The following is a 16,357-nucleotide window of genomic DNA, read 5'->3' on the forward strand; positions in this document are numbered from 1 at the left end:
ATGTGTAATTAATGCAGCTTTTGAACACTGATTGAACTAAGTTTTAACAGCTTCTAAACACCCCCAGTCCACAAAGGCTTAATACATGCCTCCCAGGTGTGCAGCTCTTTGTGTTGTTTGTTTACAGATAATGGATTCAATAGCTTCACACACATGGCAGGATTAGGTCATATTACATAACACTTAGTTATATAAGCTCCAACTTTTCATTTATGTAACCATTTTTTTTTTTTTCAAACTATTATGTTTTATGTAATTGTTTGTATCTAAATAAAATGAAAATTATTTTTGAAACATTTTTAAATGACCAACTTTTATGAGCATAACACAATTATATTTAATTTTTTTAAATTAAATTTTCTGTTTGGGCATTATGAAGTATGTGCATTTTTATAAAAATGGAATGAGTCTATAATAAAATTTTACACAGTTTAATAGTATTCATCAACATGATGGATCACAGTTAATAACAAATATATAATATATCACAAAAAGCATAAACATAATATGAAACATTTGTCAAAAACAGAGACAGTTATTTCATAATAAAGACATATAAAATAGACAAAAATAGATAAAGTTTATTTTTAAAATGGATCTTTGAATTAAGGCTTTCAAAAAGGCACATTTCTAAAATATGAGCACTTTAAAGATCAATTTAAATATATTTGACAGCAATAAGTATTTATATCTATATTGTCTCTCAAGTATTGTAAATAAACTAGTGCCAGAATTTTTAGCCATAGAGGAAAATTATACTTAAAAATTTTTTTTCCATGAAATATCTTAAAATTTGAGAGTAACATAGATTCAACTTAAAATACAATATTATATAAAATCATACACAAAACAAGAACAAAACCAGCTTTCAGAAATATTTTCATCAAAGAAAATAGATTTTTAACCAGGAGGACCAAAAGAAAATCAATACAAGCATTTGCCGCTTATGTGGCCTATGAAAGACCCTATAGTAACATACAATGGCAGCTGAGGAAACCTAGGCTGAGGACATGTAAAAGATCTCTGCATTTAGAGTGACTGTTTACACAAAACTGATGGATTTCTTTAGAGGTTGATCCAACAAACTGTTAATTCATTAATTCTCCTGGAATGATGTCCAGAGCTGCATTTGACAACAGACCATTTACCAGACAGCAGAGGGATTATTGGATAACTTCTACTGTCTTGTCTCATTTCTAAACTGTTTATTACATCTTGAAGTTTCACTGAATTGTTGTTTGTGGAATATTTTTAATACTGTTCTTTTTCTGTATTCACTCACATTTTTAAGAAGCCTAAATTTCTTTCCAGTATTATATCCATTTCCCTGCAGCGTTGTATATAAAGGACTGCTTACCCGTCTCCACAGGACGATAGTGAGCTACAAACAGAGAATATACGGTTCAATTTACTCCAGTATTTTACCTATGCACCAGTACTTAATGTATTAAATATCATTTTATTAGAACAGTTTATGACAAACTAGCTTACTGGCTTAAAATTAAGATGAGTTAATTTTTTACTCTTTTTTAATTAAACTGTATAAATAAGAGGAAAATGAAAAATAACAACAACAAAAGGGGGAAAAAATCAAAGATAGCTTGACAAAGTAAAAATCCACAAATTTGCAATTAGAATCCCCCCCACACACACACATGTATACATACATACAAACAAACATATCAATCTTAAATTTACAACAAATGCCGCATTGACTTATATTCATACTACTTAGTCATAAGAAACATTATTAAATTTTCTGACATGAGTTTTGGGAAATCAATAAGTAGCAGCTCTAGAACCTAAAAATCTGACAGTTATCCCAGCTAATCATCAAGAGTAATGATTTCCATCTTCCAAGGAATCCATTCAGAGGATTCAGATCATAACAACCTTGCCCGCTTTAGTAGAGGTTTTACACAACATTTCAATCAAAATAAAATGAAAACATTAATCCTTTTTATTATACCTCTACTGATTTTTCCTATATAAAATTAAGTCATTAGATCTGAACAATTGCCTAGAAATCGCTGTGAATCGGCTAATCCCCGTGCGTTAGTTTTTTTTTTTTAGCTATTCCCTTGGTCGAAAGCTAGTCATGCTAATTCGCGTTTATAGCTTTTCATTGTGACGTCATAATAGAGTGATGCAAAACACAATGCTTCGTGACATATTTCATATAACAAAAGGCTACAAAATAAGACATGAACAACAAACAAAATGCAATGATTGCATTATAATTAGGGAATAACTGTCTTCTAATTTGGTATTTGCGACGAATAATGATTAGTTAATCTGTAAATGATTATTTTTTGAAAGGTGATCTGTACAATTTAAATTTGTATCGGTATAATAGTCTCGGGAAATAAGTCCTGGTCTTGGGGAACTCGAATCTTGCTAACTCTCTCAATGATATACTTTAACTGTATATTATCCACCATGATTTTACTGGCAGGGGGAAACTAAAACAGAACAGACTATGATTCAAACCTAAACTTCCCCCTTCCAAAATCACAAGTCAGAATCTCTACTTCATATGGTTGACCACCATATTCCAACCTCTGTAACAGTTTTTCTCCCTAAGCCTGTAAGATGTCTACTCAGGCTCCTCCCTGGCAAATTTTTTACTTTTATAGCAAGACAATGCACCAAAAACAATTCAACTTCAAAGAAATATCTTGTTTGTTTGTTTTGTATTCTATTTGGGGTACGAGTTCCGGGGTAGGAGGTGTAATGTGATCTAATTTTATTCATATAGGTGTTAATAAAAATTTTAATATTTATTGTAATTAAAACTTGCAGTACACAGTATATATCTGTACGTATTCTACAATATATTTTTAAAAAAAAAATCACTAGAAGTGTTGCATAGAAAATCACCATATTGTACGGAAACTGCTACACAGCAGCTCATAAAAAACATCCTATGAAGACCCTAAGCATACAATATTAAATCAATGGTGTCAATATTAGATTAGCTACAGGGAAATAAAAGAGTTCACAACAAATAAAGACCAATAAATGATTCTGTCATGTTACATTTATCCCAAGGAATTGCTGCTTTCTGTGATGCTTCTGAAGAGCTGATAAATCACTGTTACACATGCTGAAGGCAATAATCTCCTAATGTAGATCTATTGTATCTCATTTATAGAATTTACAGCTTCTAGCAGCATTATTCTTATATTGATTAACTTTTGAACTATGGATCCTTCTTGTACAATTAATATACAAATTCATCCATTTTCAAAATGAAGAATTGATTTTGTTTTTGTCACATTTTGATCAATCAATCGATTCTTTGTTATTCACTTATTCTTTTTTTTTTTTACATAAGTATGCCATTTTAATTTAATACAAAAAAGGTTTAATGGTCAGTAGGGCATAGTATTCAAATCATGCAAAACAAATGAAAATATGAGAAAATATATTTTTAAATCATATGACAGTAAATTCCTGTTTTTAAATCCTCTTCTTTCTCTTGTTAAAATACTATGAGAAATAACTGTCTGACACACCAGGGACATTCAGAGCATTTAATAAGTGTGCAATTTGATACAAGGGCTCAGCAATGCAGAGCATTCTCTCTCAAAAAGAATATCTATAAATCAAGACAGCATGTGATGACAATTCAGCGCAATATACATCTGTTCCTTACAAACAAACACACACACAGTGTTACCATATCCCTCTAACTCTGTTGTTAGGGACTAACAAGCTTCAGATAACACTGACTACCCAATATTTATGTTTTATATTTATATTTACGAACTTAAGACAAAACCTACCTGGACCAGGTAAATCTCCAGCTGTTTGGTTTCCTGTCCATCGACTGGTCGTGGAAACGAAGGCTGAACTAGACATGTAATGTTTGGGTGGACCCTCGTAATCAACCACATCATAATTAGCGGGCCCCGGCTGTGGTGGGGTATCTGGTAAAGGCATGGCAGGGGCTGATATACATAGATAATGCTTCCTCCTGTAGGAAAAACACCAATTAGGAAAAAAAATGCATGAAGCAAGTAATAATCAAGAAATGGTGAAACTAATTAAAAATGATAGCAGTTTCTAAATTTTATTTTTCATGAAGTTATTTAGCTTAAGAAAAATAACCAGGTTTAATAGAAAAATAATTTTTAAAAAACTCTTTTTACACAAAGTGTTACTTACGGGAAAAGTTGTTTTTTAGCTGGATCAACAGCTTCATTTGGTTTATATGCACCAGGGCCAGGAACCTTAAAACATGAGCTTTACATGAAAAATTTCAGATAAAACAAATTATAATTCACATTTTACATCATTAACCATAAGAATTTTTTTAAAAAGTGAAAGTGTTTTCTTGAATAATTTGATACCCATTTAACATGAAAATTCCTTCTAATTTGCATACTTACAGGGGCAGGATCTGGTTGCATTTGTCGTTTTGATCTTGATTTAAAACTTGAGAATGGGATTTTAACATTCTCATGCAGAAGGTGATCTTTTACAGAATACTGCCCTGCAAAGGGAAAAAATATTAAAAAAAAGATGTTTACTACAGCACAGTTTGGTGTCAAAGTTCTCCAAATAGTCAATGATATATATTATTTACTTGTGTTTCATATGAGGGAGAGATTGAATATTTTATTGATTTTTTTCTGTTTACTATATTTCCTCGTTTACCTGGAGCAGGGTTATTGGCGATGTCTTTTATTGTGATAAGTTCTCGTTTGCTCTTTGACTTAAAAGCAGCATCAGCAGTTACATTGTTGGTCTTTCCAATTTGTGCCTTTAGTACCTAGGAAAAATGCATTTCACAGAAACTCATAAAAGAGTTAAGTTAAAAGGGAATGTGTGCATCATAGTTACTTAATCAATGAATTGAATTGAGCATATTTTATTGACAAAGAGTCAAAAGGATTTGACACAAGTTCAATATCTTAGATAGTCTTCTCCTAGTTAATCAATCTACAAAATCTGTATCATTTATTTATAATTTTAAAATATCTTATAGTTACCTCATACTGATTCGGTGCAGGACGTTTTTCTTTTTTCTGTGGTTCTGTTGAGTGTGCAATTGGTCTCTGGAACAATCTTCCTACTTCTGATCGATTAAAATCATTCTGAGTCCTAAGCATGCTTGGCAGACCATAGACCCCAGGGCCAGGGGCACAAGTACCCAGATACTTTAATCCTTTCTTAGACTTTAAATGAAGAAAAAAAAAATATATCACTGTTTGAGAGTTGCTTAAAATATTTATTATTCCACTTAATCTTTTTTTTTTTATTTATTAGCATTTTTTTCAATTAAATGCCAAAAAAATTAATGTAATTAAAGTAAATTTACAATAAAAACTTTAAAATCAAACTTACAATACAAACTCTTTAAAATCAAAATTACAATAATGATTTTTATATAAATTACACACAAATTAAAATTTGCAGTAAATTTCTTCTTTTTCAATCATCATTGATTACCTTTGATGCGAATCCTCCTGTCCCTCTCTTGGAGAATGAAACACTGTTGTTTTCTATAGAAGTGTGTTTTACATAATTGCCAGGACCTGGTGCATCTGTCTGTACAGGTAACAATGTTTTTAATTAGAAAATAAATGTATGATGCACTTGAAAATTGTACACATTTTATTCCTATCTGCTTAAATGTGCATGGGTACAAAATAAAAGAAAGATAATAAATGATGAAAAAAAAAGAAAAGATAAAGAGATAACCAGCTGATATGAAAACTGAGTCTGTTGGATGAAATTTGAATGGTGAGATAAAATCTCTAAACAAAGATGCAAAGCAAACACAACTTATTGGTTATCTTCTAGTTGCAGAAACATTCTGTTACAAGTTTTATAGTGATGAGGTGGTAAAACAAGAAGCTTCTCTTTCACATACCATGGCATAGTCTGATCGGAAACGCTTTGCTTGGGCACTGAATCCTTTCTTGTCACTATTGTCTGTCACGATTGTTTGGTATTTACTAGGTATTGATGCTGTTGCTGCCACAATGCCATGTCCTACAAAAATATCACACAATGACTGCTTAAAATATTTTAAATATATACGTGAAAAACGAAAATTTGACCAATGTCATATTTTTCTATACTGCGGTACATGTATTTTATTTCTGAATATAGAATATCTTTCTAAATATAAAATTCTGACCTTAGTAAATTACATATTGTAAATTTAACTGTCAGACTATTTTATTTTTCGTGAGAATCGATGTGTATCACCCTTGGATTACCGACGATGTGAGACACAATGTGTCATTAAGCATTTTCATGCAAGTCTATTTTTACCCTTGTGTAAATGGCCTGATGTTGTTCTACTATGAATTCTCTTAACATAGTCATCATCCACTACCCGAATACTGTCGGTGGCCGCCATATCTAAACAATGACGAACAACAGCTTTCCGGATCTACGTACGACATAAAATAGTAAAGAATTCAAAGCAAGATAAATATTGTGTTCCGAAGCATATTAAGTCAAGGTAGATTTTTTAATATAACAAGTGCAATTTTATACATATTCAAGGAAAACCTAGATTTAAGAATACCTCTACTAATTGTCTTATGCATGAATATTTCATCGAAAATAGTGCATAGTTGCTAATGAGCTATGGATTCGTCCATTTTGTAGGGGTGTGCGACATGCAGTACATATTTTTCGTAAAGTCAAAAATTGGGAAAAATGACAGTTGTTGTAAAACAGCTTTCATTTCTTATTTTTATATATAAACCGGTTTAAATAATAAAAAAAAAATTGGGGGAAATCTTCTCGAAGAATTCCTTATGCAACGTTCTTTGGATCATTCCATTTTGTCCAATGAAAAACTCCGCCTATTGGATAAACACCTTTTCGCGGTTCTTATAAAACGACTTCCACGATTTGGACGTCACAGGAATCTCATTGTTGCCGCCAAGAGAACTACAGCTGATATTTCAATTTTTTCAAGTAAAGAACAAAGATGTTGTCCAGTCGTTCACCAAGAGCAACCCAAGAAATTACTTCACAGCTGAGAAAAACAAAAATTAACGACGAAAATGAGGTAGGAAATACAGTATTGGCGCTAAAAACTAAAAAACCATGGTTATGAAAAGTTCTCGTTTTTATTGTTCCATTTTGCAGTTTGAAATCAGGAGATACTGTAGATACTTATTTCTTAGTTTAAAAAAAAATCGTAAGCATAATGTTTCTTTGAGATTACAATTTTTGTTGCTGGTTATGTAATCCTATTATGTAGCATTTTGCGAAACAAAGGAACGATTTTTAACTATCTGTATTCAGTAGCAGAGTTAAAATTTCGAATCCAACATTTTGGATTTAATTATCAAAGCGGTACAATTATAAAGTATCTATGAAATGAGTTTGAGCACTTTATAATCCATTATAAATTTGTTTTTCATTGATTCACGCCCTTTTAATCGATTTGGAGGGAAATCGCGCTACATAAGAATTAAAGCGCCAACTTTTTTTTTTTTTTTAAGCATTTCAAAAAGATTAATTAATTAGGACAAACACCTTGTTATTTGTCAGAAGCACCGATTTATCTGAACAGAACAATGTACATTTGCCGGAAGATTTTACTGACAAATATTCCCTCCGAAATCAGATATTGTTGGTTTTTATTGGGCGCATACATTGACCCTGAAGGAGGTCATTTTGTTGCGACGTTTCTCGCGCAAATGTAATTAGGATAAAATAGGCCTAATGAAAATAATTTGAATATTAAATAAATTATATATTTAATGGACAATTTCTTTATGTAATAAACACAGAAAATGCAACTTTTCTTTGAAAATTAAGAAGTAACCTAACTGTAACACTGAAGTATACATCTCAACTACTCTCATTATATTTTCCCCTTTTTTATATAGTATATTTTGGCACATATATGTTATATATAATGATGAAATAAATAAGGATTTATATATTTGGGAAATGGAAAATTTCTTTCCAACACATTTTATGTAATAAACACTAACAAAAACAGAAAATGCAAAACTTTTCTTGTTTATCTTTTTTAATAAGTTAAAAAAATGATCGTAAAGCTAAAAATAAAGCAAATTCTCAAATGTATTAAGTAAAAACGTGGGTTTGTGGGCGTTAAAATACATAAAACATTACAACGTTTCGAAAATACTCGTCTTTTTATTTTCCGTTGCGGTTAGACTCTTGTTTTATAATATTTTCCCCTATATTGAGTTTATATAATATATTGACTTACAGCACATTCTAATTTCATATATGTTTATTTATATATAGTTATTGTAATGAAATAAGTCTGGTATTGTGTTTCATTTAAGACAGTTTATGAAGGAAAAATAAAACATATATTAATACATATAGTCTTTATTCATTCAATGCAACAAATGAAAATAAATTATAAGTTACATAAATTTAATGATGTATAGGTAAATATGGTGAAATTTCTTTGTACTTGCCTAAAATTTTTTTCCTGGAACATGACATTTTACTTTGACAGAGTTGTTCCTAGGAAGGAAATTAGCAGGGTCAATAAAAAGTAGAAGGGGGTCTTTGTTTCCTTTCTTTAATAGGATGTGAGGGGTAGCAGATCTGCAGGTCTCTGCTTGAGAAAATTCAGTCAGATAAAGCAGAGAGCTACAGATCCAATATATATATGCATTGTAAAAACCTTTACTTCACTATTGGTTTGGAAATTCCCCGACTCTTGTTGAAAACTCTGCTTTGAATTGAATATGAATAATGCAGAGACAAGCTAGTAATTTGATAACAGGTGCCTGCCTTGGGACAAGTACTTTTCCAATTAACAAATAAAAATCAAGTATACGGTACTCAACTTTTATTTGTTGATTAAAAACCTAGAGTTAACCCATTAACGTGTCGTTAAAAAATGCAGATGTCATTAAAAAAAAAGGTGTTATCGATGTCGTTGTATGGGAATAAGGACATTTATTGTCAAAATATTAAATTCATACTGTGAATACAGGTATTAAAATTGTTGTTGATTGCTGTTCCATGGCAATCACACAGCCATGATGTCGATCTCATTCTCTTAATCGACATGCAGTAGTGTTCCGTTCACAGATTTGTGTTGTTTGTAGGTTTTATGAGATTGATCAATGTCCGATATATCTTCACCTTAAATATTAATTAAATAAATACAACATTGATATTAACAAAGGTGTATCTTCTAACAGAATTTTTAGAAAGAATACTCCTTAAAATTAAATATTTTCCTCTAAATTTATCTGTGGAAGAATTTCGTGAGTTGGGATCTAGAATGATTTCCGCATAGCTTTTAGGTGTCTCACTCAAGAAATAATTTAATACCAATGCCCCAATTCTGTGTAATTTAAGAAAAAGATGGGACAAGCAAATTTTTTGGTAGGACAAGTAGTTTTACGATAGTAACCTGTTCAAGGGCAAGTACTGAAAAATTCTATTTGTCTACCCCTGCATTTTAAAAAAAAAAAATGTTGCCCCTTCCTTTAAGGTCTTTTGGGGTAAATTGACATATCAATTTCGAATAAATGAGTTTTTTTTAAACTATAGAATCTCTCTTCTTCTTTTTTCCACAAAATCTTACAACTCTTGTGTTTATTTGAACATGTTTTTTTTATTTTAAAAGATTCCTGAAAACCTTAAAAACACAGCACTGAACAACAGAAAAGTACTTGGAGACAGTAATAAGCAAGTAAGTTCGTATGAACATGAAATGTTATTATAGGAAAATAAACATTTATTTCTGTACATTGTATTACCAGATGCAGCACAATCACTACTCCAAACTAAATTTTGCTTAAACAGTTCTGCCTTCAAATAAAGCAAAAGATGCAATCCATTGCTTTGGTAACTCTGATATTGCAATTGTATTTAAATGGAATCACTTGTTTTTTGCAGAACATCATAGAAGTCAAAACAGTTGAGGTGAGGGACATTTTTATACTTCAATATTTATTGAAATTTATTCACTTTCTCTTCTCTTTGCTATGACTTGTAGTTTGTACTTTTGAGGGTTGGTCAACATTTAAAATGTTTCTTAACAGCCAATCAAGAAAATAACAAGAAAACCAAGAAAAGAGGAACCACTGCTTGAAGACAACCCCCGACGATTTGTGGTCTTTCCCATTCAGTACCATGACATTTGGCAGATGTACAAGAAAGCTGAAGCCTCCTTCTGGACGGCAGAGGAAGTTGATCTCTCCAAAGACTTGGTCCACTGGGAAGCCCTAAAGGATGACGAACGTCACTTTATCTCACACGTTCTGGCCTTTTTTGCAGCAAGTGATGGAATCGTCAATGAAAATCTGGTATGTATATTGAAGAATATCTTAAAGCATTAATAATCTGTATATCTTAAAAAGATTGTTTGATTTGAAAATGACATTTGAATTGTAAGAACATTGTTGATAAATGTTTGAAATTTTGCTTCAGGTGGAGAGATTTAGCAAAGAAGTGCAGGCGACAGAGGCAAGGTGCTTTTACGGTTTCCAGATTGCAATGGAGAACATTCACTCTGAAATGTACAGTCTTCTCATTGACACCTACATCAAGGACCCAACAGAAAGGTATTGAGCTTAAAAAAATGTAAATAGTGCTCTATTAAGTCTAAGACCCAAACAGAAAAGTATTTAACTTAAAAATGTAAGTAGTGCTCTGTTTTAAAAGCCTATCTTTAAAAACTTGAGCATTGCCTAACAGCAACTGGCAACTGATTGTACATTACAGCAGTCCTGTTCAGGGGTTCAAAAATCCTCAAGCCCGACGTCCCGGACTAACAACTTCCGGATCCGGACTCGGCATTTAGAATTCGCCAAAGTCCTGGGACTTGGCTATGTTTCTTGTTTATCTTTTTTTATAAGTTAAAAAAATGATCGTAAAGCTAAAAATAAAGCAAATTCTCAAATGTATTAAGTAAAAATGTGGGTTTGTGGGCGTTAACATACCCATAAAACATTACGAACGTTTCGAAAATACAATCCGTCTTTTTATTTTCCGTTGCGGTTAGACTCTTGCTTTTACGCAATTCCGCATGTTTCCTCCTATATGACAAATGGCAATGAGTTTGTTAAATTTCGGTTTTAGCTGTGACTTACAGCACATTTTAATTTCTATTTATTGTAAAAGATGGTTTATTCAGTAGTGAGTATTTGTAAAAGTTATTGTAATGTACCAGTAATCTATCAGTCTGGTATTGTGTTGAAATACTCGTGTATGACTATATGACAGTTTATGGAGGAAAAATAAAACATATATTAATACATATAGTCTTTATTCATTCAATGCAACTAATGAAAATCAATTATAAGTTACATAAATTTAATGATGTATAGGTAAATATGGACTCTGAAATTTCTTCCTCGGACTTGCCTAAAATTTACTCTTCAAGTCCTGGACTTGAAAAAAATTTTGAACCCCTGGTCCTGTTTAACTTTGACTGTTTTAATTTTGGTTCCAGGGACTATCTGTTCAATGCCATAGAAACAATGCCATGTGTCAAGAAGAAGGCTGACTGGGCCCTGAAGTGGATTGGGGATCAGGAAGCTGACTATGGAGAGAGAGTAGTGGCCTTTGCTGCCGTAGAAGGAATTTTCTTCAGTGGAAGCTTTGCTGCCATCTTCTGGTTGAAGAAGCGAGGAATCATGCCAGGACTGACTTTCAGTAATGAGCTCATCAGTAGGGATGAGGTAGGCTTCTTTTTCTTTTTTTTGTAAATTATATAGATATAAAAAAAACTTTGAATTAGATATATGAATTGAAATTCTAAATGAGCTTGCTTTTCAAAATGCAAGATGGAGAATAAACATTACATTAAAAAGAAATTAAAAGGAATTTTATGCATTATTTCATACTTAATGCTGCTTTCCACTGTTCCCAGATAAAATTCAAACTTATGCATTGCTTGTTTTTCAGGGATTACATTGTGACTTTGCCTGCCTGATGTTCAACCATCTTGTAAACCGTCCTTCACAACAAAGAATCTACGACATTATCTGTGATGCTGTAAAAATTGAACAAGAATTCCTCACTGAAGCCCTGCCTTGTAACCTCATTGGAATGAACTGCAAACTCATGAAACAGTACATTGAATTTGTTGCTGATCGACTACTACTTGAGCTGAAATGTGAAAAGGTACTTTCAATGTTGGGCATCTTCATTTTTTTTTTTTCATTTATATGTTTTTATGATTTTTATATATATATATTTTTTGGGGGGGGGGGGAGGGGGGGGGGCATGCTTTTAAATTTTCTTGTTCAATCTTCCTAAAAATTGCAGAACTTGAACAGTTATTTACCTTCCTAATAAAGGTTAATTAACATCATTTTATTTTTAATTACATCATTTTCATAGGTGTTATTGTTAAAAAAAAAAAATGTTTTATTTTCAGGTGTACAATGTTGAAAATCCCTTTGATTTCATGGAACAAATTTCTTTGGAGGGAAAGACAAACTTTTTCGAGAAGCGAGTCGGTGAATACCAGAAAATGGGTGTCATGGGGGGAAATGACTCTTCAAGCCATACATTTACGCTTGATGCAGACTTCTAAAATGCTCAACTGACTCTTGTGCTTATTACCGAAAATCCAATTCATTTTATGATTCATTACAAGAACAACTCATATTTTTTAAGTACCATGCAAATTTTTTTACTGATTTTAGTAATATTTTGATGTGTTCAGTTTAAAAAGTGTTCAAAAACTTTTATTGAATCTTATAGTAAATAGTTTTAATTTATGTGCAATGATTAATTTTTACAAGCATACAAGCATACCTCATGTAAATTTTTATGTTCTGAAAACTTCATTTATCATGTATCATATTTTATTTGTGTGCCATTTTAATTTTTTTTTTTAAAAATGGTGAAGTACAGTTTATTTATAAGTGTGCAAGTGAACCTTAGTGAATGTTTGTTAGTGTTTTATGAATGACTCTAAATAAATGTATTATAAAAATTAATTTTCATAAGTATTTTTTATGGTCATAAACTAATTTTCATAAGTATTTTTTATGGTCATAAACTAATTTTCATAAGTATTTTTTATGGTCATATACACTTATGTATCCCCAAGAACAAAGTTGCAAAGTGGACTTTATTGTTGATAATTTAAATGCCAAAAAATTGATCCCTTGAAAGCACAATGCATATTTTAATTGTGGGACACCATCATGCATGGTAATATATTAATTCTTGAATATTTTCAACTGCAAGAATGTTATATATATGATAATCATACAAGGTTATTACCAACCTATAACTCGAAAGAAAGTGTAGGGTTGTGTACAAGAAAATGGAACTAAGTTGAAGAAAATTTCTTGATGAGGTATCTTAAAGAGTGGAACCCCCACATATGTAAAGCTTGTGCAAGTGATGTACAATGTAGATTATTCATATAGAAACATGTATATCATGGCCCTCAAGGGAAATGTGAGGTCCCAATAAGGGAAGAAACTTTTGTATTTAAAAAAAAATCTTTCATAAATATGAAAGTTTCCTAAGGTTCATTCAAGATTTACTATTAAAGAAAAGATTCTAAAACCTCAAAAATAAAACAAAGCTATTGAATTTTAAGTTGTATTTGTATAGAAGTATCCTCTGTGGAGCAAATTCAATTTTACTCTATATAAATACGAATAATTGTGAAAATGCTTGACTTTAAAAATAGTTCTGATTTTCTTTATCCCCCTCCATAAGAAAGAGGCAGTTCTTGCATCTGTAATGATTTGGTCGTGGATATTGCCCTTAATAGCTCAGTGGGTCGAGTACCTGACTAGTAATACAGGGGTGGCAGGTTTGATTCCTGATCCAGCCATGTTTTCTTCATTCTTTCCTACTACATTTGGTGGCCAGTGTTGGGGGTTTGTTGGGGCCCCGCAAGGATTTGCGGGTGCCCTATAGTAATCACTCTGTCTGTCCGTCTGTCTTTCTTCTGTCCACAAATTTCCTGTTCTTTCCTAATAACTTTTTTTATGGTTGCCCAATTAAGATCAAATTTGGTATGGTAGTTCAATAGGCAGAAAGACATATTTTGATGCTAAGTTTGTTTCTCTATGACCCTTGGTTTGGAGCTGGGGTGGTGGGGTATATTCCTTAACTTTATATAAGAATGCTTTAGCAAAGATAGATAACTCCTGAAGATGTTTCCATTGTAAACTGTATGCTGCTATGAGTCCCTTGGGATTAATTAGCTTTCCTCCTGAAGAAAATCCAAAGCATTATCTTTATCTGTCACATATTGAGATTAATTACCACCTTTGTCTGCAAATGAAGTTTGTTTTGAAGTTCAGTCAATTTGGAATGCTATGAACACTCTGAAATGTGGATTTAGATATATAAATGTTTATACTTTATTTTGGTTAAATACCTACACAATGAGTTATGATTTCATTGAATTCTAAAAACAAGAAATAGATCAAAGAAGACATATCTTTTATTTTTACTTTTTTCCCTTTATGTAAATTCAAGAATAATAATAATTTTTAAGGTAGTTGGATTAAGCCATTCTAATATTAATACTGAAAAAGTTCTTATTGTAACTTTCGAAGAAAGTGATGAGAGAGGTACAATTAATCCCTCAGGATTAATTATCTAGCCTGCTGACGAAAATTTAGTAGGCCTTAATCTTTATCTGTCATTTTAAGATTAATGAAAAACTTTGTCTGCAACTGCTGTTTGTTTTGAAGTTAAGGTCAAGCCTTCATGATACATGTATTTGCAGTGGCGGATGTAGAGGGGGGGCCCAGGGGGCCTGGGCCCCCCCTTTTGAGTCCAAAAAATACAAGATATTTGACAAATCAATGTTTTTTGGTGTGGCTGTGGGCCCCCACCCTGACCTCAAACTGGTCGGGCCCCCCCTTTTCAAAATTTCTGGATCCGCCACTGATTTGCATTCATTGAAGACTGGCATTTTATATAACACAAACACAAACTTCATTATTGTTTATATATACATTCAATGTTAGGTTGTTCTTTACTGCCAGTGCCTAATGTAAATATACAAGGATATTATTTACAGGTTTTTGGATATTCAGGAATTATGTTGAAAATTTTAAGAATACATTTGCTGTTGCTTATTTCTTCATATATTTTTTAATCATTCCATAAGCTGCATCCTTATAATTCCACCCCATGGCGGGGCCCTTGCTGACTGGTCAGTTTTCTAGTTCAGGTTACGATGTATGTGAAAATAAGTAATTCCTGGCAGGGCCTAAGAACTTGTGTCTTTGAGGTCAAAGATTGTTTAAGAAGGAAGGAATGTAGAAGTTTGGGCGTTGGATATTGGGCTAGATAACTCGGTTGGTAGAGCACCTGACTGGAGATTCTGGGGACCTTGATTCAAATTCCGATCTGATCCACTGCATTTTTCTCCTCCCCCAGTACATTTGGTGCTGTGCCTTGCCCTGGAACTGATGGGTGAGAGGCCTGCTAGGGATGAGCCTGATGAATGTGGCAGTCAGCCAGGTTCGATTGCCGGTGACAAGATGGCTCAGTCGGTACAGCAGACTGGGGATTCAAAGGGACAGGGTTCAAATCCCAATCTGGTCCGCTGCAATATTTTCTCGCTCTCCTGTTACCCACCTAATGGTAGTTCTATTTTGCAAATTCAATATCTTGAAAACCAAAAAGTTGACAAACATCAAGTACATGTACAGTATACTGGTACCCTCCTGAAGAGTATGGTACCTTGATTTTAAGGTCACAAGATCAAGAGCCATATACTACTCTTTTTATAGGAAGAATTTTACTATCTTTTCAATATCTGAGAATGCTTTGCTTTACTGTTTAAGGAATAACTCTAATTTTTTGATTTCATGATGTGATCAATTGAGTGGATGGCATGATAATTAGCATAAATGACAGGCGTTTGCATAAAATTATCACACAAGCCAATGGATTGATCATTGACATGAAATCAAAAAATCTGACAATTGTTTATTATACAGTTGAACTTCGGTATCTCAAACTCCGATATCTCAAATGCCATGGATATGTCGTAGTGATATGGAAGTCCCAACCACCTATTCTTTCAGTATTTTACCTTTGATATCCTGAATCCTCAGATATCTCGAAGTTTTTTTCTCAGTCCCATTAGGTTCGAGATAACGAAGTTTGACTGTATTTACATGCTTTTGATTCAGCAAATCCATGTGATACAAGCCCCGCTTCTGTCTCTATTTGTCCCGCCCTGCACGTGATTTTTTTTAAACCATGCCTTATTTATTGATAAACCAGTGCATTCATGAAAAAATAAAGTACATTTATTATTTGTAATTTTACCTCGTACAAAGACATTGGAAATTATTTGAAGTTACATGTATAAGGTCAAGTGTCAAAGTGGACATAAGAAAATATTAATCTTAACTGGATTTTGATCAGGACGTGA

The 16,357-nt window shown here is 32.3% G+C and overlaps 2 protein-coding genes across 3 annotated transcripts; one reads left to right on the top strand and one right to left on the bottom strand.

The window, feature by feature from the left end:
- Nucleotides 1–595: 595 nt before the first annotated feature.
- Nucleotides 596–6,486, bottom strand: LOC134240417 (O(6)-methylguanine-induced apoptosis 2-like). 2 transcript variants are annotated; one of them, XM_062722511.1, is made up of 9 exons: nucleotides 6,289–6,486; nucleotides 5,882–6,003; nucleotides 5,458–5,556; nucleotides 4,994–5,183; nucleotides 4,663–4,773; nucleotides 4,395–4,498; nucleotides 4,171–4,235; nucleotides 3,789–3,979; nucleotides 596–1,381 (listed from the first exon to the last, which is right to left on the bottom strand). In XM_062722511.1, the coding sequence occupies exons 1-9, from the start codon at nucleotides 6,374–6,376 to the stop codon at nucleotides 1,314–1,316; spliced, it is 1,038 nt and encodes a 345-aa protein (XP_062578495.1). In that variant the 5' UTR covers nucleotides 6,377–6,486; the 3' UTR covers nucleotides 596–1,313. The 2 variants fall into 2 exon arrangements, with proteins under 2 accessions (XP_062578495.1, XP_062578494.1); XM_062722510.1 differs by having other exon boundaries at nucleotides 712–1,381; nucleotides 4,663–4,777; nucleotides 4,998–5,183.
- Nucleotides 6,487–6,834: 348 nt separating this feature from the next.
- LOC134240418 (ribonucleoside-diphosphate reductase small chain-like) lies at nucleotides 6,835–12,930 on the top strand. Its single transcript, XM_062722512.1, has 8 exons — nucleotides 6,835–7,039; nucleotides 9,605–9,670; nucleotides 9,877–9,903; nucleotides 10,023–10,286; nucleotides 10,411–10,544; nucleotides 11,435–11,663; nucleotides 11,890–12,108; nucleotides 12,365–12,930. The coding sequence occupies exons 1-8, from the start codon at nucleotides 6,959–6,961 to the stop codon at nucleotides 12,521–12,523; spliced, it is 1,179 nt and encodes a 392-aa protein (XP_062578496.1). The 5' UTR covers nucleotides 6,835–6,958; the 3' UTR covers nucleotides 12,524–12,930.
- Nucleotides 12,931–16,357: the final 3,427 nt, after the last annotated feature.

Source organism: Saccostrea cucullata, unplaced genomic scaffold, assembly GCF_032062105.1.
Source record: "Saccostrea cucullata isolate Sc308-1 unplaced genomic scaffold, CSIRO_AGI_Scuc_v1 ctg246, whole genome shotgun sequence".
In the NCBI taxonomy this organism is placed as follows: Eukaryota; Metazoa; Mollusca; class Bivalvia; order Ostreida; family Ostreidae; genus Saccostrea; species Saccostrea cuccullata.